Raw genomic sequence first — 26,564 nt, 5'->3', positions numbered from 1 at the left:
TTGTGTATTTTGGTGGAAAAGAAAAATGGTACTCTGGCAAAAAATCTGGTTAATGTGCAAGAGCAACTTAAGGTAAAAAAGGTACCAATGCTGCCAAGAGGTACTGCACTAACGCCCTTGGCACTCATTTGCATTCCTCTACATACAAAGTCAGTCAGATATCCTTTGCCCAAGAAACAAGACCAGTTTGAGTATGGATGAGTACTGACCTGCTGCAAGTTATTGTTCTTTACGTTAACAAGTGCTCAAACTAACTGATAGTTCCTCCAAGTGACTATTTTATTAATGTCCAGTTAGCTTCCCTGCAACTTTCTAATTCACAGTAACATGAATGTGAAATTACATTTATGTGCTGGTTTTGGCTGGGATAGAGTTAATTTTCTTCACAGTAGCTAGTATGGGGCTACGTTTTGGATTTGTGCTGAAAACAGTGTTGATAATTCAGGGATGTTTTAGGTTGTTGATAACACAGGGATGTTTTAGTTACTGCAGTTCACTGCACTGCTGTGAAGGGTCAAGGCCTTTTCTGCTCCTCACCCCACCCCACCAGCGAGAAGGCTGGGGGTGCACAAGAAGTCGGGAGGGGACACAGCTGGGACAGCTGACCCCAACTGACCAAAGGGGTATTCCATATCATAGAATGTCACGCTCAGCATATAAAACTGGGGGAAGAAGGAGGAAGGGGGGACATTCAGAGTGACAGCGTTTTGTTTTCCCAAGTAACCATTACGTGTGATGGAGCCCTGCTTTCCTGGAGATGGCTGAACACCTGCCTGCCAATGGGAAGTAGTGAATTAATTCCTTGTTTTGCTTTGCTTGTGTGTGCGGCTTTTGCTTTACCTATTAAACTGTCTTTATCTCAACCCACGAGTTCTCTCACTTTTACCCTTCTGATTCTCTCCCCCATCTCACTGAGGAGGGAGTGAGCGAGCAGCTGTGTGGGGCTTAGTTGTCAACTGGGGTTAACCCACGACAATTTACCTGCCCATAACAATATAAATTTCTCTACATTTAATGACTAAATTGACAGTTCACGTATCTTAGGACTTGCTCTTAACAAAATCCAAAATCTTTTCACAAATGACAGTAATGGTCATTTTTTTTTATAGCCACTTTTTGCCACACGTAACCAAGTCTGGGTCCTGCTGAGCTGACAGGTTATTTGTAGATGCCCACGTGAGGTAACCTGTAGGGTCCATCCCTGACTACTGTCTGCCAGCCAAGGCAAAAACTCTCAACACACACCAAATGGAGTAAAGGGCTTGGATTTAAAGTGTTGTGATTATATAAAGCTGAAAAAAATGGACTTCTGGAAGTAGCTAATGGCATCCAGCAGCAAGGCTGCAAGAGAAAGCGAACACCAGAGAAGTCCTAGTACTCAATTTTGGTTGTCAATCAAGCAAGCAGCAAGCAGGCAGGAGGTGTAGCAGATGCAAATACCAGCATTTTTCAGACCGTTGTCCTTGCTACTCTTATCTCTGACTCTAAAACCAGGAGTTTTACTTCAGACAGACCTGCCGCCTCTAAGACCCACAGGATCAGGATTTGTTCCTGTTCTTATCTTTACACAGGTGGAGTTGCTCTAAAGGAACAGACTGGGAAGAGATTAAAGATGTCTGCAATTCTCGGCAGTATTAAGGAGCCGCCGTGCGCTGAACACAAACAGCCTGCAGAGATTCCTGAAGTTTCCCAAGCTTGTGAACCAAGATTAGCAGCTACATATGTAAAACTAGGAGGATCAACAACTTCCAAATCAGGCCGAAAACAGAGCGCCCAGCTCCAGTCTGCGACAGCAGACACTTTTGGACATGAATTCAACAGGACTTAACTTCTGAAGAACAAGTCGTGACAGAAGTAAATTGGTTCCACTTCGTATAGGGGGAAAAAAACAGATTTGATTAAAGGGCAGGACGTGTGAAGCTTTCTAAATGGCTTCTACTAGACCTCTTCCTAAACCTTCTGCCTCCGGTTTCACAGCAAGAAAGACACAGATGTAAAAGGAAAGAAAATGTAGTCACTCCTCTATTTCAGTTCAGAGGAGACTATGCTGTTTACCTTCAATTTTAAAATCTTTTCTCTTCCCTGCATATAGATTATATAGTGGATGAATTCGTATTCATAAAACAGATTAATAAAATGGTATTTAAAAACTTTCACGTTCTCTGCACCCTGCAAAATTCCTGTCACGTATCATGCAAATGGCTATGCTGATGGCTGACCCTGCCTGTGTGATGGTGAAATCCTGTGGATTTCCCACAGAACTCTGCAAAACAAAAACTTTAAACTCGGTTCCTAAATCTTCCTCTCCCCTCTTCCCAACTCGCTCCTTTTCCCAGTCAACACACACAAACAACAAAAAAATTGCTAGATTGAGCAAATAAACTCAGAGATGGGCAAATAAAGGGAGAGAAAATCTGTTAATGGTTAAAATAAAGGGGGGGGCAGCACCTATTTTTGAAATTATTTCTCTTGTGGAATACTAGTATACATATTTTCAGCTAATTCTAAGTGAAAAGACAAACTCAGCAACCACTGAAAGCATTTCTACTTTCAATCTGTCTGCAGCAAGTAGACTTGTAAAAGCTTAAAGGTCCAAAGCCAGTATGAAGTGTTCTAACAGCTTTTCACAATGCACCATCAGGCTTCACACAGCCTTTTCTTATCGATTTTGCTCTAATAGAGCACACGAAGATTGCCTTTCAAATTGGCCAAGCTGATCACTCAGTTTTCCTGCAACACAGTACCAGCAAAAACCTCAAACATCAGTTTGAATTAATTTGTTTTAGTACAAATTCCTATTGACTACTATAATTTTTTAGAGGAAGCAATTAGCATATCACTTTCTCTTTATCCAATATTGTTAAAAATAAGTAATAACGCAGATAAAGAGCAAAGCCAGTCAACAGTCAAATATTCTACAGTGGCTTCAGTTGGATTAAAAAAAAAAAAATATTAAAAAAAAAAAGAATAAAACCAGTGTTTTCAAAAGCCGTGTCTATGTACCTTCAAGGAGTCCATTAGATATAACACCTCACTCAAAATTTTCTTATAAGCTCTATACAACCCCAGAAGCTCAAAAAATTCACGCACAATCTTAGATGATGAGAGGTTTTGGTCTCTGAAATATTTTTATAAAGTTCTGGACCTGCTTATGTAATTTCAATGTTGACTTGTATATGTACAACTAAGGTGGCAGAAGATATTATTTATACTAATTGTTTGTACTAATTAATTATACTGATTATATATTGATTTGTAAAAAATGGTTATCATAAAAATATTAAAAACAAACCAAAACAAAGTAAAGATTACTTTAATTAATTCAATGAAATAAAACAATTTCAAAGTTCACAAAAACAAAAGTGAAAACTACACAGTTTTAATCTTGGACTTTTTTTCAGTCTGCCGTTGGATGGCTTCCCATTCACTTTGGCAGTTTCCAAAATAATCAAAGCCGAGATTTTGATATGGCATTTCCTTACATTCAAGCTTTTACATTAGAAGAGCAGACTCGAGAGTTTCAGTACCAGCTGAAAAGTTCTCTCACAAATAGATTTCAGTTTATCAGGGACGATCAATACCAAAAACCCCAGGAAAACCTTCAATGAGACTTAAAAATAAACAGGAAAAGAAGCACATACAAGTATTCAAGCCAATCAGAATATATGTAAAGGGAATAGTTTAAAAAGTGTATTAAGCCCACTCAAAACTTAACATAAAGTATATGTTCATTGGTCAAACTTTCACTGTATTTAGCCAACACTAAGTGAGAAGACATTTGAAGAATTAAATACACACCATGTATTACTGAGAAAATCTCTAGCAAAAAACAGTTTATTTTACACTGCGATGTGCAGATGTACAATGCAACTTTATTCAGTGACGGTTTCCCTAACAATCACCTTTCATATTTGACTGCTATTAACCTTTTAGAGAAACCGTAACAAGTTAAATGCCTTTTATCAACAGCTAACTTGATTAAACTTGCCAGACAACCTTAGTCAAAATGATATGTCCCAAATGGGAAAGACTAATCCAATCTTTAAAAGATGAGCTTCAAAGGATTCTTCAAATGCAACATATATCCTCTGTTTAATATTATCTTTACTGAAGAAAATTGCAAAATAAAATAATGGTTCAAAATTTGTCTTGGCCCAAATTAAAATGTAGTCCTCAAAATTTCATTGCATATTTTCATCTACTGACTGGAACTGACACTTTGGTGAACAGGACACTTGGAAAAGTAGCGCAAATGTCTTTGCATAATAAAGAATGAGGTTTTTGTTCGTCTATTTGGATTTGAACAGACCCCCGCACTCTTTTTATCTACACGGGCTGAGGAGAGAGTAGGGCTTCCCAGGCGGGATTTTCACTAATTTATATGCATGGTCTTTTCCACAACACACTGTCAGATCATTGTTCTGCATCGATTGTCTAAATGAAATTTTTTTTCATTTTATTTTAGATTACTGATCTGAATTTAAAATTGGTCATCTGCCAACCTAAATTCCAAGAGTTAAAAGATCTGTTTCTCTTCTTGGCCAAATCTTGACATGTGTTTGTAAATAAATAAATAAAATTCAATAATGCACACAAATGACCTTTTTGCCTAGGTATTTGGATGATAACATTTGAAGAAAGTCTGCTAAGCCCTCATATTTACAGAGGAAATCACTCTCTCACAATACTGAGTCTGCTACTAGTTTTTGCTCTGATTTAATGCAAAGATAAAAGTTGAAGCTTGATTTGGTTCACAGAGGCTGTTAGTTCTGCAATGTGGGGTTTTAGTGAAAAAGATACATGACCTAGATACAAATACGTTAAATATTTATTTACGCACAGCAGTCTGTTTAGGCATCAAGGTGAGAAAAAAATCAGACAGCAGGTACTTAGACAGTTAATGATTTGTCTTTAACTAGTGTTTCTTGGATAGTATTTTCATCATAGCAGTTCTCTGTAAGTATTAGAGACTCTTCGCATAACCTTAGAATTATTACATTACTTGGACCTTACTACCAGCAGATTCTGAGAGGGAAAAACCCATTAAAAATAAAATTAAAAAAGAAAACTCCAACATCATAAAAACCCCAGAATTTTATTTTATTCACTATATAAATAGTTTTTAATTTCATATCAGTGTTGACACACTGTCACAAGCTTGTCCATAAATGCCATAATTCTGGTGCTCTTCTGACTTTTTCCGCAGTGAAGAGAATCGAGACATATATTTTATGAATTGTATAAACACGGATATTATGTACACCGATTAGAATATTGACCAAAAATAGTTTCACTACATTAATGCCCTTTTCTGCAACAACAGGCTCCTCAATGCTGCTTAGTTTCCTTGAACATTCACTTCAAATTATTTTTGTAGCAGAGGCTCTATTCTATAAAGCGAGTCCCAGAATGCAAACCATGCCTCTTTCTCCAGTTATGTTTTGGTCTTGGCTGTAGCTCCACTTGTCTTCATAATGCAACTACAACACACTTGTTACACAAAAGGTGGCCCCTACTGAAAGAGACTAGATTAAAAAAGCAGGAAATTCAAGTATCCCTCTAGTTGTACATATCTAGTGGCCACCGTGGACAGTGAATGCTTAAAAGTAATATGGCTCTTGCTTTCATGAGCACTATCTTCATGCACTTTCCACTACGTAAACCATGAAGATGTAAACAATAAAACTAAAAGCAATTCAGTTAGTTTATCCTATTTTTACCTATATTGCATTTATAAAGTGTTCAAAAAAAAGTGCAAGAAGAATCTCTTTACTTTAAGCTTACTGCAAGCCAAGACCCTTGGCTTTCCCAAGGAAACGATCGGTACAGATGCAATAAAGCCTGCATAAACCAAGACAGATTATTTGTTTTAAAGCTTAAAAGCATATACAGACAACTGAAAGATACTGAGGCTAGCAAACTGATAGAATATTAGTTTACAGAAGCCATTCCACTTCTACAAATCAACGCTGTAAGTATTTAAAAAGAAAGAATTATAAATCATGCCTTATTCTAAATTGCTCACTTTACAAACCACTGGTTTACATCTTTTTTTTGCATTTTGATCAATCTCATAAAATGATGCTAGTCTTCAAATAATAAAATATTTTACATGTGATTATACGTATGTATAATGCCTGTTTCATCCCCCAAATTTTAAAGGAAATATCTTCCTATTTTCTCTCTGGATTATATAATCATCTTGCATGGAAGAGACATAAGAAACACCCTGTTAGGTCAGGCAAATAGTCCATCCAGCCCAGAATTGTGTGTGTGACAGTGACAGCTGCCGAGGTTATTTAGGGAAAATGCTTGTTCTCTGAAGTGCATTACTCTAATGATAGTTGTGGGGCCTGAGGAAGTGAGCGAGATGTTAGAGGGTACATCAATTTACGGACCTGTTCTCCAGGAACTTGTCCAAACCCTTTGAACCTTCAGCTGCTGTCTGCCCTCATTGCTCCCAATCACAAAATGTTCTGGAAGTTCTCCAAAAGCCAGATAAGGAAGCAGTGCATCCATTTTAAATCTCCTACAAACTTCCTTGAGTGTCCCAGTTTCTAGTGGTGTGGCGTTTGGTGAGTAAAGGTACACATTCACCTTGGCCACTGCCTTCACAACTTTGTAAACCTCAACCATACTCCTCCCCATCAACCTATGGGTATAAGTGGTTATATACAGCAGGAAAACGATGGTACTGTTGCACACAGAATGAATGATTTCACCACAGGGAAACCCAAAGTGTCCTTCTCGAGCTGTAACTGCCCATGCTCAGTTCAGCATCCTGTGGGCGTGCGCTACTTTATTTCTCCTCTGATGTATGACCTACACACTCATGACAGCACTGTATCTTCCACAATGTAAAAGTCCAACTCTTCAGTTGTTGCTAACTATGCAAAATGCCTTCCACCCCAGCTTTGCAACCACAGAACTATAAATATCCACACACAAAAGAGTTTAACTTTTCTTTATTTTCCACTCAAGTCTTTGCCTTGTTATTTGTAGGTGTTCTTCCTACAGCTAGGCAGTGAAAAAAGCTTCAGAGCTATGCATAGAGCCTACTGTACCATCCAAATAAAGTATCTTTTAAGTCGGGTCCCTAGGTAATCAATGGAGAGACAGAGAAGCCTCTAGAGAGTTATTAAAAGCACTTAAGCAATTATCTACACGCCTACAATAAATACTGTGGAGGTCCCAACCGCACTGGTAATCTCTGGTAAGATGATCAAAGAAATGGGTGTTCTTATTCTCGCTCTCACCTTCCCCCGGATCCTGCTGAAATAGATGGCTGTCTCCTTCAATACAAGTTGCCTTTCAGGTTCTGGCTAGGAAATACCCTCCCACATCCACCCCAACCAGGAAGTGATGGGCCTTAAAAGAGCAATGACTCATGTCCTGATCCTCCTGAGAAAAACCCTTCCACCCTCCTCCTCTCCCACCACCTGCACAGAGATTACCATATCCAAGACAACCCACAGATTAGCATGAAAACCTGGTTGGTATATGCATATTTATGTCCTATAATACTAAATGGGCTCACAGTGGTTTATAATTTCCTAAAATTATCCTTGCTTCAGAAGGAAATCCCCTCTCCTTTTGCTTACCCTCCTCACTCTCCAAAAATATCATGCAGAATGTTTTCTTGCCTTATTAATCACTGATTAGATTTTCTTTGGTGTGTTGAAACCAAAGGGAATATAAGCAATTAGGGCAATACATGTTAATGAGCATTGCATTAAGTAAGCAAAACCACCTTGAATGTCATGCCAATATTCTTCCCCAAAGAATTATATGTGGCTGACTTAACTAGATAGAAAACTTAAAATGCAGGCTGACAACTCACAACTGAAGCACTGATTTATCACAGATTTTTGAAAAATTGTACACGATGTTGCTTTCAAAATGCACCATGAAAATAAACCCACCCCAGACCAAAACTTGGTTGCATATAAACAGTTCTTCTTTCAAATAGGCCAGATGTTTCTATTTAGTTGAAAGTATGCAGCTGTATTTAAATGTATACAATATGTGAGCATTTTAATAATAGTATTTTTTAAAAACAGCTAATAATTTCTTCAAGAAAAACTACTTAAGAAAATCACTGGATAGAAAGACATACTAATGAAGCTCTTTGTAAATATGATGAAGAGAAGCTAGAAGATGACAGAAATGGAATCCCATTTTCTCCCTTTTTGTTCAATGTCATAGCATCAGCTGGAGAATGTTCTGTATTGCTGCCTTTTTGTAGAAGCCAGTGGTGTTAGTGATGTGTACATACCTAGCCATAAAAATAAAAATCCCAAATAGTTGAGTAAGGACTAAAACTATATGTAATCTAGAGGTTAATTGTATAAGGCGGCAAGCTTCATCTACAGATTTGTGTTGCACCATGAAAAACTGACTTCCATATCTATGAAGGTTCAGTTTGAAAATCCTCCCATGGTCAGGGCATGTAGAAAGCTCCCTTTCCATGTGTATACTTTAGATACACAATAAGATATGACCAGCGGTTCTGCTTGGTGGAGAACTTCAACCAAGCAACCTGTTTACACAGTACTCCAAGAAACCTCTCTGTTCTTTTCTTATATCAAATTTCTTTCAAATAGCAGAGAGGTTAGAAAATTGCTAAGGTGACCACAGCCAGATCTTCACCAACTCTCTACTCCATTCATTCCCAAAAGTGAGGAGTTCTGTGGACTGTATTAATCAAATTGTTTGCAATTCCTACTATTTCCTACTATTCTTCATGCTCAGGACTAATAATGAGTACAACAGGATTCTTAGCTGCAATTTCAGAGTAAGAAAGAGCTCATGTTTGGAGTGAGGTGCAAAAGAAAACATATTCTAGACCTTCAGTCTATATTCTGTTTACTTAATGATCAGGAAAAAGACCTTAACAAGGAAAACAAAAAAATACTGCTTAAGAGCGTTTAGCTAGTAAGTTCTTAACATGGGGAACTTTTTTTTAATGATGCAAGAAAAGAGCCAACATCTGTTTTACATTACAATCAACTGTTACTTTTCTGGAAGAAGTCTTTGTAATCACAAAATTCCCATGTTTACAAACAACTTAACTGGTAACACGTATCTTAGAAAATAGGTCAGAGAACACCTTGCATCAGTTAGGCCAAAAGAAGGACAAACTCTATTTAGCCTGGCTTAGAAACAACTTACTTGAAAACCAACTTACTAGAAAACACCTCTAGTGACAAAGACTCCATATGCTCTCTAAGCAGCCAACCCTAGTTAAATACTAGTTCAGTATTTAAGAAGCCTCATACAGAGTTCAGCAGACCAGCAAGGAAGGGTCTACTTGATACTACTCTCTAGGTTCCATTGCTTGCCTAGATCTCCACTGACTATAACAAGGGTTTGATACCTAGCAAACATATGAACAGTAATATTTATGTGTTTGCATCAAGAACTGTGTACCATTGTCAGCACCTCCTATCAACATTCTCTTCATTTTTGTTCTAAGTACAAGACACAGCACTATAGAAACATTGGTTAGATAGGCAATTTTGAGGTCATTAAGTCCAGCATCCTACTTGGTAACAGTAGATTAGTCAGCTGTGGCTATGTCAAGCCAAGTTCTGAAAACCTCCAAGGTGGAGATTCCACTGCTTCTCTGGCTGACCTGTTGCTTTGCTCCACTACCTTCATACCGATTTTTTCCTCCAATGATGGTTCTGAATCTCCTAAGCCACAGCTTGTGACAGTTAACTCTTGTTATACCATCTGCTACTATTCAGTAATACCTCTGTGATCTTTGTCTCTGAAACGCCCCTCCAAGTTGCTTGCGGTAGGCTGCTATTAGACCACCCATTAGACTCCTCTTTGCCAGGCTACGCAAGTCTAGCTCCCTCATCACTGCCAGGCAGAGGGGAAAAACAAATCCTTCAGTCTTCCACCTGTGCTTCTTCTAATGTAGCCCAGCAGTATCTCATCTGCAATTGAAGGACATTGTTGGCTCTTACTCAACCTGGCATCTGTCCTGCACACCCTCGACCCCCACATGCCATGCCATGCTTTTCAGCAGGGCTGCAACTCAACCAGTTGGTTCTTAGCCCATAATCATGCCCAATTACCCTGCTCAAGGTGCAAAACCTTCTGCTTCTCCTTGATGAACTTCATGAGGTTTCTGTTTGCTTAATGCTCAAGATTACCCTTAACTATTCAGCATGTCAGCTGCATCACCCTCCCCTTCAGTTTAGTACTGTTTAGTCCACAAATTTGCTGAAGTTACATTTTGTTTCATCATCCAAGCTGTCAATAAAAATACTTAACAATACTAAACTCTGGAGTACTGTGTTCCCAGCTACCAACTGAGCTTTTAAACCACTGCCTACCACCCTTTCAGCATAGTGACCTAGCCAGTTTTTAAGCCTTCTAATAGACAACTTGTCCAGACCATACTTCCTGAACTTACAAATGTGAATGAGGTGGACGATGATGTTAAAAGCCCTACTGAAGTCAAGGTACATTACCATCCACTGTTCTCCTTATTAACATAGTCAATCATTCCATGAAAGAAAGCAGGTCAGGTTGGTCAGGCACGATTTGCTCTTGGTATCCATGTAAACTAACAATGATTACCTTTATGCATGTGAAAATAGATTGCAAGAGGTTGTGCTCCACAGTCTTTCCAGGGATTAAGGTAATACGTATAATTCTCAAACTTTCTGTACAACAGTATGGTTTGTTCCTGAGCTCTTACTATGTTTTCTTAAGAAATCAGCCAACTCCTGGGCTCTCCTTTTCCCCACGTGGCAGCTTCTCAAGGGTCTCTGCATAGCAATTCTTTAAATAGAGAGTAAGTTCACAGCTTACCTTCTCAGCCTTCCTCCAACTCCTGAACTGTCAACTGGTGATTTCCGCAGTCCAGCTGCTACCTGTGGTCACTTCACCCCCAACTCTTCCCTGTTTCTGAGCAGCAGGTCAAACAAAGCACTAATCCCAACAGCTCCTTTGCATTTGTGTTCAGAAATTATCACCAACATAGCCTAGAAACTTCCTCAATTGCTTGCACAATGCCATGTTACCCTCCTAGCAATTTGGTGGCAGGTGTCAGAATCAAAGCCTGGCACTGGGAAACTTCTATTACTTGTTTGTAGATAGCCTCATCCTCTTATTCAGGTGGTCAGTAACTGACCCTCACCACATCATTACCAATATTACTTTCCCTTCTGATATTGACCCAGAGACCAGACTTGGTTGTTGCCCAAATAGTGTAGACACTATAGTATCCGTCTACATTAGTGTAGACACATTTATGAACGCTCTCCTTTCTGAGAAGGAACATTATTGTCTCCCTTGTAGTCTTCTACCATACGTATCTTCTCCACATGCATTGCTTTCTCATTTTACCCTGAGATTAGCTCCCTATCTTCTAACAAACCTAGTTTAAAATCCTCCATGTTAAGTTAGCAATCCTGTCCACAGACATGCCCACTTGTCAGATTCATTCTATCACTTCTTACTAGTTCTTCTCAAAACAAGGTGCCACAACCAAAGGTCAAAGCCTCACTGATGACATCAGTTACGAAGGTTGGATGTGTCACCCTGGGCCATCTTTGCTCTCAGAGTCTTACAGTCACCTTTGATCTCCTCAAGGTCACGTCACTGGTGCTCGCACAGACAAGCAGCAAGGGGCAGTAGCTGGAAAGCTAGATGGGCCTCAGGAATCTCTCTGCAACATCACAGATCCAGGCTAGAAGCAAGTAAGAAGGTATGGCCAGCCAATGGGTGCTTTTGTCCTGGGCAGGGTGGAGTCACCAGACACTAACACTTGTTGCTTCCTCTTTGTGCTTTGGTCTCAATCCCATGACCTGAGGTGTCCAACATTCTTCCCACAACAGGACTCACTCATTCTCCTCTGCTGCCAGGGTCCTGAACCAGTTTTCTAGATGAACAATTGCAGAGAGGCAGGGAGCCCTTTCCTGCTGCCAAAAGTTACAAGCTTCCAGCTTCTACCCTCCTGGAAACACAGGAATGGGAGGAAACTACTAACATTAAACAGGTGGGAAAACACCAGTTACAGAGAGTCTGCTATCCATCTGTAAACACAGTGGTTGCTCCAGTATGGTAAAATTGGAATACTGGTCAGATAAATTTCCCTAAGGAGGGACAGGTGTTTCAGGCAAGATCCTGCTGTCTCCAGTCTCCTGAGGAAAGACACAGTATGGGGACAAGGCTGTGCCAGATTGATTGGGGCATGATTTTTACGGTGCTTCTAGGAATAAAACAAAGCTACTCCAGAAATTGTGTGTCCCTTCGCAGGCTCTCTCAGGCATGGCTCAGTATTATATTCCCTTGTTTATGGGCAGTCCTAGTGTTCCCATATTAGAAAAGCTTGGCACTGCATGACCAGTTCGGAAAACATTTTACTGAGAGGTGACAGAGGGATTGACTCTTCCCTTACTTCACTTGCAAAGGGATATTTCTTCTGTCATAGCCCTAGAGTGGTTACCATACAACTGCTCCTTTCAACAGCAGTTAGAAGTCAACATTTCTACTAAATAAATAGCCTCAATTTTATTTCAGATTTTTCCTGTTTATAGCTAAAATGCCTGGAAGTCAATTTATTTATCTGTTATCTCAAGAAACAGATTCCCATAGAGGACACAAAGTACAGAAGAATCCTATTTTTACTCTCCTCTTACTTTTCCCCTTCCCAGTAGGCTGTAAGCTTTTAGACTGAGGGTTGCAATTATTTTTTCTTCTCTCTACTCATGTTCCTGACCAAAAAAGGGTTATTTCAGTTGGCATGAGAATTTTTCATGCCTGTTGCAGAAAACTAAAATGAAGATAATCCACCTCCCTATAGAAGACCTACAGAGAGAGAAGCAGGCACTTTCTTGTAAACAAGAAAAACCCTGGAGAGGAACAAAACTAATCAAATTGATCTTGGCATGGAAGTGACTGTTCTAAGCAAAACTGCTTTACTTTGTATTGATAAAGAGGGAATACAGAATACTACCATGTCTTAAGCAGAACAGATGACAAATTCATGCTAAGGGTCATTAACTTATTCAGCTTGCTCACAATCATTCATTCAAATGCACATATAAGCTAGGAATCAGACACATTAATAAACTTTATCATCAGTCTGGAAATGTGGCTGTAAAAATTATTTGGTTTGTATTTATTTACCTGAAGATACAGAATCTCTCCTTAAAACAAAAAACATTCTTTTAAAAAATTACTATTACAGCCTTTGGGAGAAAAGATTTATTTTTATTGCTTAATACCAAACTAGAGGAAATTTATCCTCAGCTGGTAATATTAAACATGATGAGTCAAATGCACTGGTGATGTTAATGTAAGTGCAAGTTAAATGCTGGATATATTTGGCTTCGAGTGTTGAGGCAGCTTAACTCCCTTGGATCTGGAACTCAAGAGAATGTCAAAACAGCATTAATTACTACATGAAGGCTCCAAAAGAATATTTTAGGGGAAGAAACACAGGGAAAGGTAAAAAATAGAAGAAGCTTAAAAGGATCTACTTTAACAAAGCCAAAACCAACTTCCTTATTTTTTATGCTACGATGCCCATTCTGCTGCTGTTTTCCTGCACTCACTGAATGCCAAAGACAGTCTCAGAAAACAAAACAGCTTGAAAGAAAGATCTGCAGCCAAAGTCCCAACGCTGATGATTTCAATCCTCAGAGGAGGCACAAGACAGAGCAGGGGAGATGGGTGATTCTCAGCTTCTCTCTGCTGATTCTCAGTCAAGCCTGGCTTACCTCTTGTGACAAGAAAGGTGATACACAGGAGAACACAGGCCTAGAAGGATGCTGACTTAGAAAACACAAGTAAATCCACTAGTCTATGAGTGCTGGTAGTCTCTCAGGCTACTAGAGACCATACATGTCCAACTCCTTCACGCAGGTGGAAAACAAAACACAACAAGAACAGAAGCCACATAAGCACAGAGAGCTCTATGACAGAAAAATCCACAAGAAAATTTTGTCTTAAAAGTAATTAAAAGTGAAAAACTATCCCTCAATGTTTTTTTTTTAACACTTATACTGAACAAGTAAACCTTTGAATATTTCCATGGTTTTCAGATGTCCTACTCAAGTTTTCTTTTTAAATGCAGACGTCAAAGCCAATTTTTCTCACCCAATAGCTGAATGTAAGAAGGATACTGCAATACCTCAAGCACTGAAAATGCATTACTGTTGCCAACACACCATTTCTCTCTGGTATTTTCTCAGTATTCCTTCAACTACAAACATAAATATTTCAAGGTACTTCTCCATTATGTAACTTGCAAGGCTTTTAAATGTTGTTCGGAGTCAGATATTTAAACATGCTAAAAAAGTAACTTGCTTCTCTGAGGAGGTTTTAATATTCTTTCCATCATCCTTCTATCATTAGAGTAAATGAGAACAAATCAAAACCCTTTGGGGAAACCAGAGACTTTTTTCCATAGTAAACTCTGCTATTATAGAAAAAACACTTGTTTACAGGAGCTAAAAGTTTTTTTTTCTTTTTAAATATTATCAGTGTGTCTTAACAGAACTGAATCACTTGGGGGTTCCAAGACTTCCTTTTTCACCAGAAGTCATGTTATTAAGCTGAAACTCCAAACTGGCCTGACATTATACACTGTTCAGCTTAGCTATGGATTTCTCACAGTCCCGTTACAGAAGTAATCTTAGGAGGAGTATTTGACATTGCAGCACTATTTTCCAAAGCACTAAAAATTATGTCTTGAGCAAGACCTCTCCAGACCTCTCGAACGGAGGTAAAAGATGAATTAAGCAGCTCAGCAAAAAACTTTTTAAAAAGGTAACTAATGAAATAACTTCATATTAAACTCCCATGTGCATGTAATCAAGGGTGGCATCTCATGAAGAAGAGACAACATCTAAAATCCTGTGAGAAATGACAATTTATTTCTCCATTGAAATATTTGGTTTGAATTATTCTGCTCTCACTCAAGAACAGACAGTGGCAGATCTTTTTTCCCCTTGAAGAACAGGGAAAAATCAATCAGAAAGCAAATTTTTTTTTTGTAAGGAGGAGGGCATGGGAGAAGATATATTCTTGTATTTACAGGTACTAGAAACCAATAGAGTTGATGTGTGAACAAGCCTGAAGTGTGAACATTTGAATGCTTCTGTTATCAAAGGCATGAAACACTTTTTGGGTTGACAGACACATATGACAATTTTAAAGCTCTGACCTGTTCTGTAAGGAAGCATATCATTATTGCATCATGACTGTGTGCAGAAACTTTCTAGACTCATATTTATCATATAAAAATGCGGTCAACACCTGAATACTAACTGCAACTCTATAGCCTCCCACAGTCCCACAAAATTATTGCTTTTCTGCTCTCAAGAGATCTCCCATACCACCTCAGTCCCTTCTGCCCACCGAGAGCCTGGACAGCTTCTCCCCACACTCGGACCCTGCCTGCCGTCTACTCTGCAGTTGCTGCAAAACTGCCTTTTATCTACAGAACAAATAAATCCCGCCCCATGCTGGGGGCCTGCGCTGGCTATCCAGCGGTAACCTCTTACCAGGTAAGGCCTGAAGGTAGCAGATCTCCCGTATAAAGCAGGTGATCAGCATGAGGGTTTCTTTTAGTTTGTTTGTTTGTTTTTTAAATAGGGGAGTAGGAATATCTTAGGCCAGATAAAAGCACATTTTCAGCGCAGAGGGATGTTTAAGACATCAGTGGATGTCTTATCTAACACCCGATGCTACCTCGAAAATGCAGCAATGGACCTTGCCAACATTCTTCAGAGATTACTTTGTTGTATCAGGTATAATTTATCATGAAATAAGTAATGACAGTCATTGGTGATCATCGGCAAGATACTGGCTTAGCTGAAGCCCTGGTCACATTATAACGTCTCATGGAGACAGTATCCTTTCTTCTGACTAAAAAGACTCAGGTATAGAACACATACTGTTACGCAATATGTATAATATACAGTCCAAACTAATTTTTTCCTGTGCCTTGCCTCAACTTAAAAAAATTAATGAATCTGTTTAAGTTCTGGTCTATATACTAAAAGGAATCTTAACATTTGTTTAATCACTTCAAGAATATTATAAACTCCACACTGAAACTTTTTGTACAAAGATATCATTATTATTTATGCTTCAGTTGCATTTGTGCCTATAACTTACACAGGATATGAAAGTTTCTAAGAAAAATATCCAGAAATATGGGAAATTCTGTGATCCATAACATAACTGCACTACTTTTCATGATTTTACTGAGCAAAGGATCAGAACTACAAACATTCAAAAGTCACGAAGGACTTGTTGCAGATTCAACTGCCCTTAATTTGACTTATTTCCAAAACTGCATAATTAACTGGACTTCAGTGAAGTGCTGGCTGAAACAGTCCAATTGTATTGAGCACTATAAGCAGACTTCAGTTCAGCAGAAATTCTTGACAGAAAATATTCTCATAATTAAAAATACAAACATTTATTACGGAAGATACAATATAGTCCATCATTCTCCATATTAGACACTTATACAAAGAGTTACATCTTGAAAAAACTAAATATAATAATGGATGTGAACCAGATGCAATACAAGGCTTTTAAACAGAAAATTATACCTTGCAGCAAAGTACCATCTAAAGCTATTTCCAGAAGAATTAGTTTGTGGTTGATTCCCAAAAAGTCAACAGTAGAAGACTTAGCAAATAATTCTTCTTAAAAACTGTTACATTATTCTCAAAATTATTTATTACCTGTCAGAAATGAGAATGTGACTTGCAAGAGTTCTTTCATTATGAAAATCAGTGTTGTTCTCCCCTCCCCACACCCAAGACAAGGGTGCCAAAAAAGTCAACCTTATAAAGGTACTTTCAAAATAAAATAAACTCTGTGTGGAGTGATGATTTACCTGATACACAAATTCTGGTCCTGGTAAAGTGGTGTAATAATAGTGCATGACCACACATCAGTTTGAGTTTGACTTTCAGTTTGACTTTCTGCATCAGAGTTATCCTCTACATCAGCGAATAATCAAAAAAATAGAAAAAAAGACTATATCATCTTTGATGTCTATAAATCAAAGAAATTATTACAACACACTGTGGCCAGGCATCTCAAAAGCAAGTCAAGTAGCTCATCAAGTCCCAGCTAACTGGCAATCATTTCTTTATCATAAAACACAGCTCAAACACAATGTAAATAAAAATCACGTGAAAGTGTCAGCAATTACCAAATTTGAATCTTTTAATCACAAAGAGATATAGATGGTTGGCAGCAGTTGCTGGCCTTGCTCTAAGTTATAACATTGAAAACAAGATCATAGAAGAAGTCTTCAACATCCTAATGTGAACGTCCTGTTAATGTTCACTACCTAAGGACAAGCTTAGGCACTTAGTATATGTTAAAAGACTGTGACAAAAAGTTGTTCTTCAAAGAAAAATGCACAAAATTCTCATAGCTATGTGGACTGTGTTTGACAATGTCAGAGAGCTGGTCTATTACTATTCACTTTATTTTTTATTAAGGTCTTGTGCTGATTGAATAAACAGTGTTTCTCACTGCTATCACACAAAGGCTGGAGACTGGCAACCTGTGTAGACCCGTAGTAACCCACACCTTAGCAGAATTGTCTGATGAGCTGCTGCAAGATACCCAAGGGTTTAAGAGTTGAAAGGAACGCTCCATTTAGAACAGGCTGGGGAGGAAAAGCTGCTGAAAACCAATAAAAAGTTTCTAAATGCAGAGAAAGTCGCAAGGAGGAGGCTGGCAGACAATACCTCCTACTGTTACAAATATCATCCTTGTCTGCTTAGCAGCCCTGTAGGAGCAGGATAATTTACTCTTATCATCGAAATTTTGAGACATTTTTCTGTTTCCTCTTTCCAAAGGGCTGAAAGGAATGAAAAAAGGGGGGAAAGAAAAAGACAGAGTTTTCTGCACAAATTATAACCGTACAGATTTGATGTTAAGGGCAGCTGTTTCTCAGAGCTGCAAAATATACAGAATTTCATATATGAGATTCTCTGCTAGAAGCACAGGCTAGAAGCCAACTCATCAAAACCTCTATCAAAAATACAATTTTAACATCTGTTTGGACTTTCACTTATCTCACTGTTCCCAGACACTATTGATTATCATTATCTGCAAGTCTCTAATATTCTAAACAGCAGCAGCAAAGGGAAATGAAAGTGAGCGTTTTGATGCAAAGACAGATAGAGGCTTCTAGGGCACAATGAAAACTGCTGGTGCTGACTGAAATCCGACTCTAAATTCATCTCCTCTTCTATAAATACACTGTCAATAGAAAGGAATAAGATACAGCCTAAACTAAAATATTTATTAAAACTATAATAATAAATAAGGGATTTTGCCAAAAGAGAAAAGGCATTACATTATCAGAGACTGGTTGCTATCTGCAATGCACTTCCTGGGAAGGCTATGATTGTTGTCTTTTTCTTTGCAACAGACTTCTCCTCATACCTTTGGTGTATTATGTGCTTGACTGGACCACAGGAACAGGATATAAAATGTATGGATGTTAGCAACTCTGTTGGAGTACATAATGAAAGTTTTTGCTTTAGCAAAGTAATCTCATCCTTGCCTTGGAAAACAAAAATCTTCAGAAAGCTAGAACGCCAAACAAGAAGGGTATAGGCTTGAAGTCTTTCCCTCTCCATTCTTCCCAGCTTGAAATACGTAGGTGCTCCTATATATACTCCCAAAGAGGTAAGTCTCTCTTTCTTCCCATTCTCCAATATTTATATGAATCCAGGGTAAACAATGTGTACTTTGGAGACATGCACAGGAGATTTTACAACCTTCAGTGCTCAAAATCAGGAAGAGCAAGAGAAGAGTCTTCTCTTAATCCCATTGAGTCATCTTTGCACACATCAGGATGATCAATCAGTCTTTCTCCCTTCCTACCTACCACAAGATTATGTCCTCTTTAATTTGCAATTAATAAAAATAGAAAAGAACATCACCCCATGCTCAAAATTCTACCAAGAAGACAAAAATGAGTCACTGTGGTGTTTCAGTCTCTCTGTAGGTTATGGACCAAGAACAGACAGAAATTTGTTGGTATTTGCCAACCAGCTTTGTTCCATCAACATTCCTACAATTAAGAATGAAAACAAAGAAGCTTTCAAGTACACAAACACAAGAACCTTGTAGACTGTTTCATCAGAACCACTTCCAGACTAAAGAAACAAATTTTTTTTTGTTTAATTGTTCAAAGCTCTACAATCATGGTTGGTTGTTTGTTTTCCTCTAGCACAATGCAGACTAATAGCAGATTTTGACCGTTCACAGTGACATATAAAGTCAGATTTTGCAATCATCAGACACCAGAGGAGGGAGGAATCCATACAGAATTTCTACTATAGGTAATGAGTTATCTACTTTTGGGGAAAAAAAATAGTTATTTTTTCATGTTTTCAGATATTGGAACAGGTTGCCCAGAGAATTTGTGCAGTCTGTCTCCATTCTTGGAAGTTTTAAGACCTGACTGGATAAAGCACTCAGTAACCTGGTCTGTCCTCACAGCTGACCATGCTTTGAGCAGGAGGCTGGACTGAATGACCTCCTGAGGTCTTTTCCAAACTGGGTTCTCATATGCCTCTATGTTCTGTTATACAAAAAAAAGCAAATAAGCAGGATTATCTCCCAAGATTTCAACGCTTCTTCATCTTGTTACCAACCTGCATATTCCGGAGGTTAGCTTCATGACATACATGTATGTGAATTAAGAGGCAAAAGGAAAAAGATGGGGCAAACAGGAAAAAAAGAATATTTTCTCTCTTTCCATTCAAAACACTGCTCATCAGAAGTCTCTTTCCACCCTGCCAGTAAACAGCTCACAGTGAAAACAAAAAGCCTTCATAATTTGATGCAGAATTTACACTTTGTCATTACGAAAGTTGGATCTATGACCCTGAGAAGGTTTAAACACCACAGATGTTTCAATCATAGAACAGTTTCATACTACTCCATAAATGAAGAAGGCAACAATGTCCAAGATTCCTCATTTGTTCCCATATTAAGCTGCCCAATAACTACAAGCCAGCCCTCAGCATAATATATGAAAAACCAGCTTAGCTGTAGTCTGGTGTACTATTTTATAGACAGTGTAGAAAGCTGTGTGAGCTCAGTTTAAATGCCACATCCATGCTGGTTGGTTGCAAGACTTTCAAAAATACCTTGCTTTTTTCAGGTTTTTCCTCTCTAAGTAATTGCTAATTTATAGTTGCATCACTATGAAGACTGGTCAGATAAAATATTTTCACATACCATTTACACTACTGATTAGCAATAGATTATACATATAAATCCGAATTATGATTGCTGAATAGACCATTTGTCTTGGCCTCAGTAATTTATGGAGAACATCACTCTTATCCAACAGAACATCAAAGTGAAAATGTGCAAATTAGCTTCGTAAATGGTGTTTGAAATGAAGCACATTGAGATCTAACATACCGAACTTCTAGACACTAGATGGCCAAGAACATCCTGAATTCAGCCACCTGTCACCTATCTATTTATGGCAGCAAATTTCTTTTAAAGATGTATACACATACACACAAACGTATGTAAAAACATACATATGTAATTTATATGAGGATATGCAGGTATATAGACCATAGAACATTCTGCAGAATCAACCAAATCACTGGAGCTGTGACACCGTAAAAGGTGTCAGGAGATCCCTGTAGCATAAGTACGATATACTCTGGCATACCCTTTTTCCAAGTGCTCTTCAGTGACCAAATGATGCAAAGATTTCTTCCTGAATGGCCTCATCTCCTTGGAATGTGGAGATGTAATTAAAAGTGAAGGCCTCTGCAACACAGGGAGGACGTACTTGACCTGTTGGTGGGGGGGAGATATTTTGAACACAACAGAACCGAGTGACACCAATACTTACTTGGCAGGCATTATAAATCAACTGGTGTTCCAATTTTTTGATCCCTAGAATCTGCTGAAACATTTCATAAAGCTGTTCCTTGCTCAGAATCAGCTCCGATACAGCACTTAAGGCCATTCTATTCGGCTGTTTGCAAAAGTCCTCTTCTCCCCTGTATATGGCATCGTATTTGGCTAGCCAAGAACTTAACACTGTCTCTTTGCTTAATCCATCAATTTCCGGCAAACTTCGGACCCTCTTTTCTATGTTTTTCTTAAAAACATCTCTAAAGTCATTTGCAGAACATCCTCCGCTGTGGACCATTCTTGCAACCCGGTCACTCTTGAGAAATACCTTTTAAAATAAAAGAAGAGGGAAAAAAAGAAACAGAAAAAATTAGGCATGGACACAAACACAAAACAACCCCTTATAAACGGATTACAAGCTAATATTTTGCTTCTATGTAAGATGGCTTTATTATAAAGAAGAGTTATACAGGTCAAGTTTGCTATATTTTTCATACAGAAACAAGTGACCATGTTGAAAAAGTAAGTTTCTGCATTGAACAAGTACTAAGTAGCTTTTAAAGTACTTATGCATAAATTTACAATAGCTAAGCTAGAATGAAGTTTGAATTAACAGCAGTTAATTTAAAACTTACCACAGAAGTCTAAAGTTTCTTGCAAGTAACTCATGGATAAGCTACACTGTATCAAGACTCGGGAGTACGAGTTAAAATATGATCTTTAAGCCAGCAGAGAATCTCATGGAAGATAAGACAAAAACCCAGGGAAAAAAAAAACTAGAGAAATACTACAATCAATATTAACAATAGAGAGAAGAAAGAGTCAAAGATACAGAGCTGGTTCTACTACTGTAGATACAATACTGGAGACACAATATGGGATTCTCTCTGTAAAAATCTCAAACCAAAACCAACACAAAACCTCCTTCCCAAGTACACATACTCTAAGATATGACAAGGCAAACTACAACAACAAACCAATTAAATCAGCATTCTGTAAGAGCTTTTCATTGTTCAAGGATGGTTGCATTTGTCTTTTCTTCTAACCCAGGCCTTGGCAAGGTTGATCTTTCCAGCCACTGTGTGTGGCCAGATCATTCCTAGTAGCAAGTCTCATCAAACGGTTCCTCCACAAAATGCAACCAACAAAAAAGATGACCACTGCAGCATGATCAGCCATGTAAACAACTGACATCTGCCTTGGCCAAGGGATAAACCGCATCATGCCATTGAACGGGTAAGTCAGGGAGAACCACCTGGCTTCCCGCAGCAGAGGGAGATGGGTCGAGGCACTCCACCCTGCAAGGCTTGGCTGCTGGGGGACTGCTTGGGTGCCACACCAACACCCCAAGCACAGCTGAAATGCAAAGAACAGATGTGATAGCACGTAGTCTAAACAGATTTACTACCCATTACCTTTCTGACTGTTTGCTCTCTCCAATCAGCTGCAATGAAGTGGAAGAGGACTTAACTATGTATTTTCAGGTAATCATTTTAGTCACCAAGAGCTATGAAAACGCAATGAATGGAGATAACAGCACAGTAGAGCTCTGACTCCATATGCTATCACATGTTGGAAGACAGTGCACCTAACAACCAACCTAAAATATTACTGTGCTTCATTTGGAAAATACAAGACAGACGAGTATGAGAGGAGCTAAAAAGCTGAGCAGAGAGGAGTGCACGGGTAGAAACAGATCAAGAAAAACATATTCTAAAAGTTCCGGTGCTTGTTGACGCATGTTTCCCTGCAGCATATTTTAAAATGCATTTACTTACAAAATGTATCTTTCACTGATGTCCTAATTGATATTGTACAGAGGGCTGCAGAGTAAGCCTGAAAGTACTTGCCCAAACAGATTATTGAAAAAAAACATCACCAATATCTGCTAAACATATTTTACGCCCTAGCTGTACCACGATAGGCTTCCTTTTTTTGAAACATAAGTATCTAAGGTTAAATTCTTATTCATAAAAGGATTTTATATGGTGACTGTCAATTAATGCTGACACTTATTTCCTAAAAATGCTACACAAATATTGAATCTCATTTCAAAACAAATAATAATCAGAAATTCCACTCAGCAATAAAACTTATCAACACAAACAGGTACAAGGATATTAAGTCTTTCCTTGTTTTAACAGTCTGCAGTTACAATTGATTCATTTCTCCAGCAGCTTCACTGGAAAACAAATAGAAAAAAAATATTTTAAAAAGATGACTTCAAACTAACTTCAGCTACTTTGTATAGTTCATAAACAGCATTAAATCCTCCATCACGCTAGTTTGCATAGCCAATGACAGAAAGCAGATGCAGAAGAAAGAATGAAATTAAGAATATTTATAGGCTCTTCCCCCCAAATATCTCATGTTTATTGAAGACTACATGACCCTATGTATTGCTAATATAACTGGATCAGTGTAATAAAAAAAAAACCAAACCTGCAAAACACACTCTCTAAGATCATCAGAATATCATTCACCTTTCTTTACCTTCCTTCAGTCATATTATTCAAAACCATTAATCCAGAATGCAGGGGCTGAAAAGCTGCTAGCACTTCCCTTGACTTATGAACCAGACTACTTAAAAATTTATTTCTGATTTTGAAGTGGATTTTCTAGGAGACTGCAGGAAAAATCTGTTACATTTTTTCAATACTTATCTGTGAAAGGGTAGTACTGTTGTAACACTTGGTGCCCACAACACTGACAAAATGATGGCATGTTCACGTTGGGCAAAACAATTTTTTATATAGGTATATGCAAATATAAAATACAATTTGCATGTATCCCTGACCTTAGAACGTTCCCTTCTGAAGTGTTTTGGGTCACAGACTGTATTTTTATTAAATATTAAAAAATTATTCCAAGATCTTTCTTTCGCAAAAGATGTGGTGGATATTAAAGGAAATAAAATACAAACCCAAGGTGTGAATAATTGACTACAAAAAGTACATGGTTGGTTCTGAAAAGGAATCTATTGGACCTAAATCTCTTACGGTACTACTCGTTTTTGAGCAGCAATTTACCAAGATTTTTCCTGAGGTAAAAAAATGTAACATCATCTTGTATATTTGAGAGAATTAAAAAATAATAATAACATTTGAACTGAAAGACTCCATTTTTAAGACTTCGTTTGCAACAGAAAACTTTAAGAGAATGGAAATTCAGTTAGGGGTGTACCATATGTACCTCAAATTTGACACAGTAAGATGCATTAAAAAGCTATTAAATGTCTCGCTATTCTTGTTCCTGAAAGACATATGGTACACTTCGTGCTAAATTCAAAATCCTTTGCTTCAGTTTATATTTCTTGAGATTTGTCTCCTCGGTTTCAAAGCTTTTCTGAGCTGTTTTACGGCTGGTTTTTTTTTTTTTTTTTTTTAAATTCTTCTAAATAGAAGTTTATGGGCATTGCTACTGTACGGAAAATGGTATGCCACCAGTTTCATGCCAATGGACTTATTGTTTCCACCACTGTTCCAGAAAGACCGTCTGGCTGAGTATGTGTGGGTCCAGAGTCTAGGCTAGGACTGCGGATTGGGATACATACATGCTTTACAACACTGGTGGTACTTTCTTGGCAGCATTCATTTTTACAATGAAATATAAAAGCTTTTATAGTAGTCTTAATATAGTTTGCCGCTTTTTTTCAACGTGGATTTTATGCGCAGCCCAATCATCCCTATTAGGGACAATATTTGTGTTGATAGCTCTCTTTAAAGCAAAATACTAATTAAGTAGATTCACTAAATTGTTGGCTCTTCTTCCCTTTACTCCTGTATTTGTATTGTCTGATCATTAGACTTCAGACATTAGATTTAATTTCTAATTAAATAATAATTCAAAAACCTCCAGTGTTAAAATGTTATCCCAAGTTTCTCAGCACTAGGGGGGAACTGGAGAAAAAAAAAAAATTACAGGTTTGAATGTAAAATATAAAATACGAGAAAAAGTTATTGTGGAGACAGAGAAATTTATTTCTATAGGGAACTAGATTTGGCAGATCAGCCATGATCATTTGGAAATCTTCGTATTATTTAGAAATAATTTGAAAAGAGTCAAAGTTTTTAATGAAGTATTTCCTGTTTCTATCAACGTTTTCTGGACTTCTCAAAGAAATCCTAGGGCAATGCTTTTTGTTAGTTGGCATTTGAATTTTTAGTATCGTTGTTGGTTCCTTAAATCTAAGTCAACATCAACTCTTCACGTTACCTGCTGCTAACAAACTATCAAACACCAAAAAAAACTGCTCTATTAACACATACAATGCATTCAGGAAAAAATAGATAGTTAAAAGATAGGTTTTGATCAGCCCAATATATCCATCTTGAGGAACTTTTTCAATTCTCATTATTTAGAGCCCTTCTAAATACTGAGCCATACCTACAGTCTTTGATGGATAAAGTTTTCCTCATACCATAACCATTCAGACATGATCAGGTAAGGAATTTAAAAAAAAAAAAATCCTCAATTTCTTCTTCCCTTATAATTACAGTAACAATTATCATTTGCATCTATCTACTGAAGTATGGTTTAAATTCACTTTTTATCCAATTGTTATACATACACAATTTCATCTGTTGCAAATGATAGTAAAAAGCTTAATCCAAAATAGTCTTTAGCACTAGATAGTTACATTAAAAGTATATTTCTGTTTAGAGATGAAAAATCATCATTAAGCAGTGCCTACAACTTGAGAAAATATTGGAAATATTAAACAAAACTGCTTTTACATCTTCTAGCACATACCCCTTGAATAATATTTCTATTTATCGAACATCATACCAAATTCAACTAATTACATATGCAGGCAACAAAAACATGATAATCTTATTCTCTATTGCAAAGCTTAGAAAAAAACATAAGCAATATGCAAAAGAGTTCGCATAAACTCAACTGTAGATAACCTTTGTGTTTTCTTTGTAAACGGATTAACTGAGAGGTCCATTAGGCCATGCATTACAAACTTTTATACGTGTTTTCTTTCATTGGAAAGACACATACTGATGGAGTTTTCTATTAAGGTCACCTTTTCAGCCAGTTTGGAAGAAAAAACCCAACACAATAGTTATAAATATCTATAATGTTTCTACCAGTTTGTATAAGTGGTGTTATTAATAAAAAATAACATTTTGTAAGTCTGCTACACATACCAGGAAAGCATGACCTTTCAGCTACTTGCTTATATATCAGTTCTAGCAGAGCCTGACTCAGCTCTAGGCACAGCACCAACTGGCAACACACTAAGCTTGCATTGACCAAATTATTTTACTAGCTCTTTTATTCTCTGGCAGAAAACTTTGCAAAAGGGTTTGATAAAGAGAAAATTTATGATCTAAGCTGCCTCCACCCCCTCCCCCACCCCCCCGCTTTAAACAAAGGATTGCAAAAACAAGCAATCAAAAAAAAAGTGTGCTCTAAACAGTACATTAACTCAAAAGGGAAAAATATATATACATTAGGATTTTTATCCAAAATCTCACTTTCCTACTAACATTCTCTTCCAAAGTAAAACACAGAAAGTAACCCCCCATATTTTTAATTGCAAAAACGTTGTGTCTACAATACAAATCTCTTGCAGAACACTACTCAGATCTGTGGTATATCCAGTGCTATAAAATAAAAATCCTTGGTTTTGTAGGTAATAAGTTATAATGAAA

At 37.7% G+C, this 26,564-nt stretch overlaps 1 protein-coding gene across 1 annotated transcript in view; it reads right to left on the bottom strand.

Moving 5' to 3' along the window:
• Positions 1-26,564, bottom strand: part of CADPS2 (calcium dependent secretion activator 2) — a 331,334-nt gene that overhangs the window by 200,522 nt on the left and 104,248 nt on the right. The window contains exon 3 of the mRNA XM_075146854.1: positions 20,897-21,229. Within this exon, the coding sequence (XP_075002955.1) occupies positions 20,897-21,229 (333 nt within the window). The remainder of the gene's footprint in view (positions 1-20,896; positions 21,230-26,564) is intronic.

This window comes from Calonectris borealis, chromosome 1 (genome assembly GCF_964195595.1).
Source record: "Calonectris borealis chromosome 1, bCalBor7.hap1.2, whole genome shotgun sequence".
NCBI lineage: Eukaryota > Metazoa > Chordata > Aves > Procellariiformes > Procellariidae > Calonectris > Calonectris borealis.
This window is presented reverse-complemented; position numbering and strand designations above follow the sequence as displayed.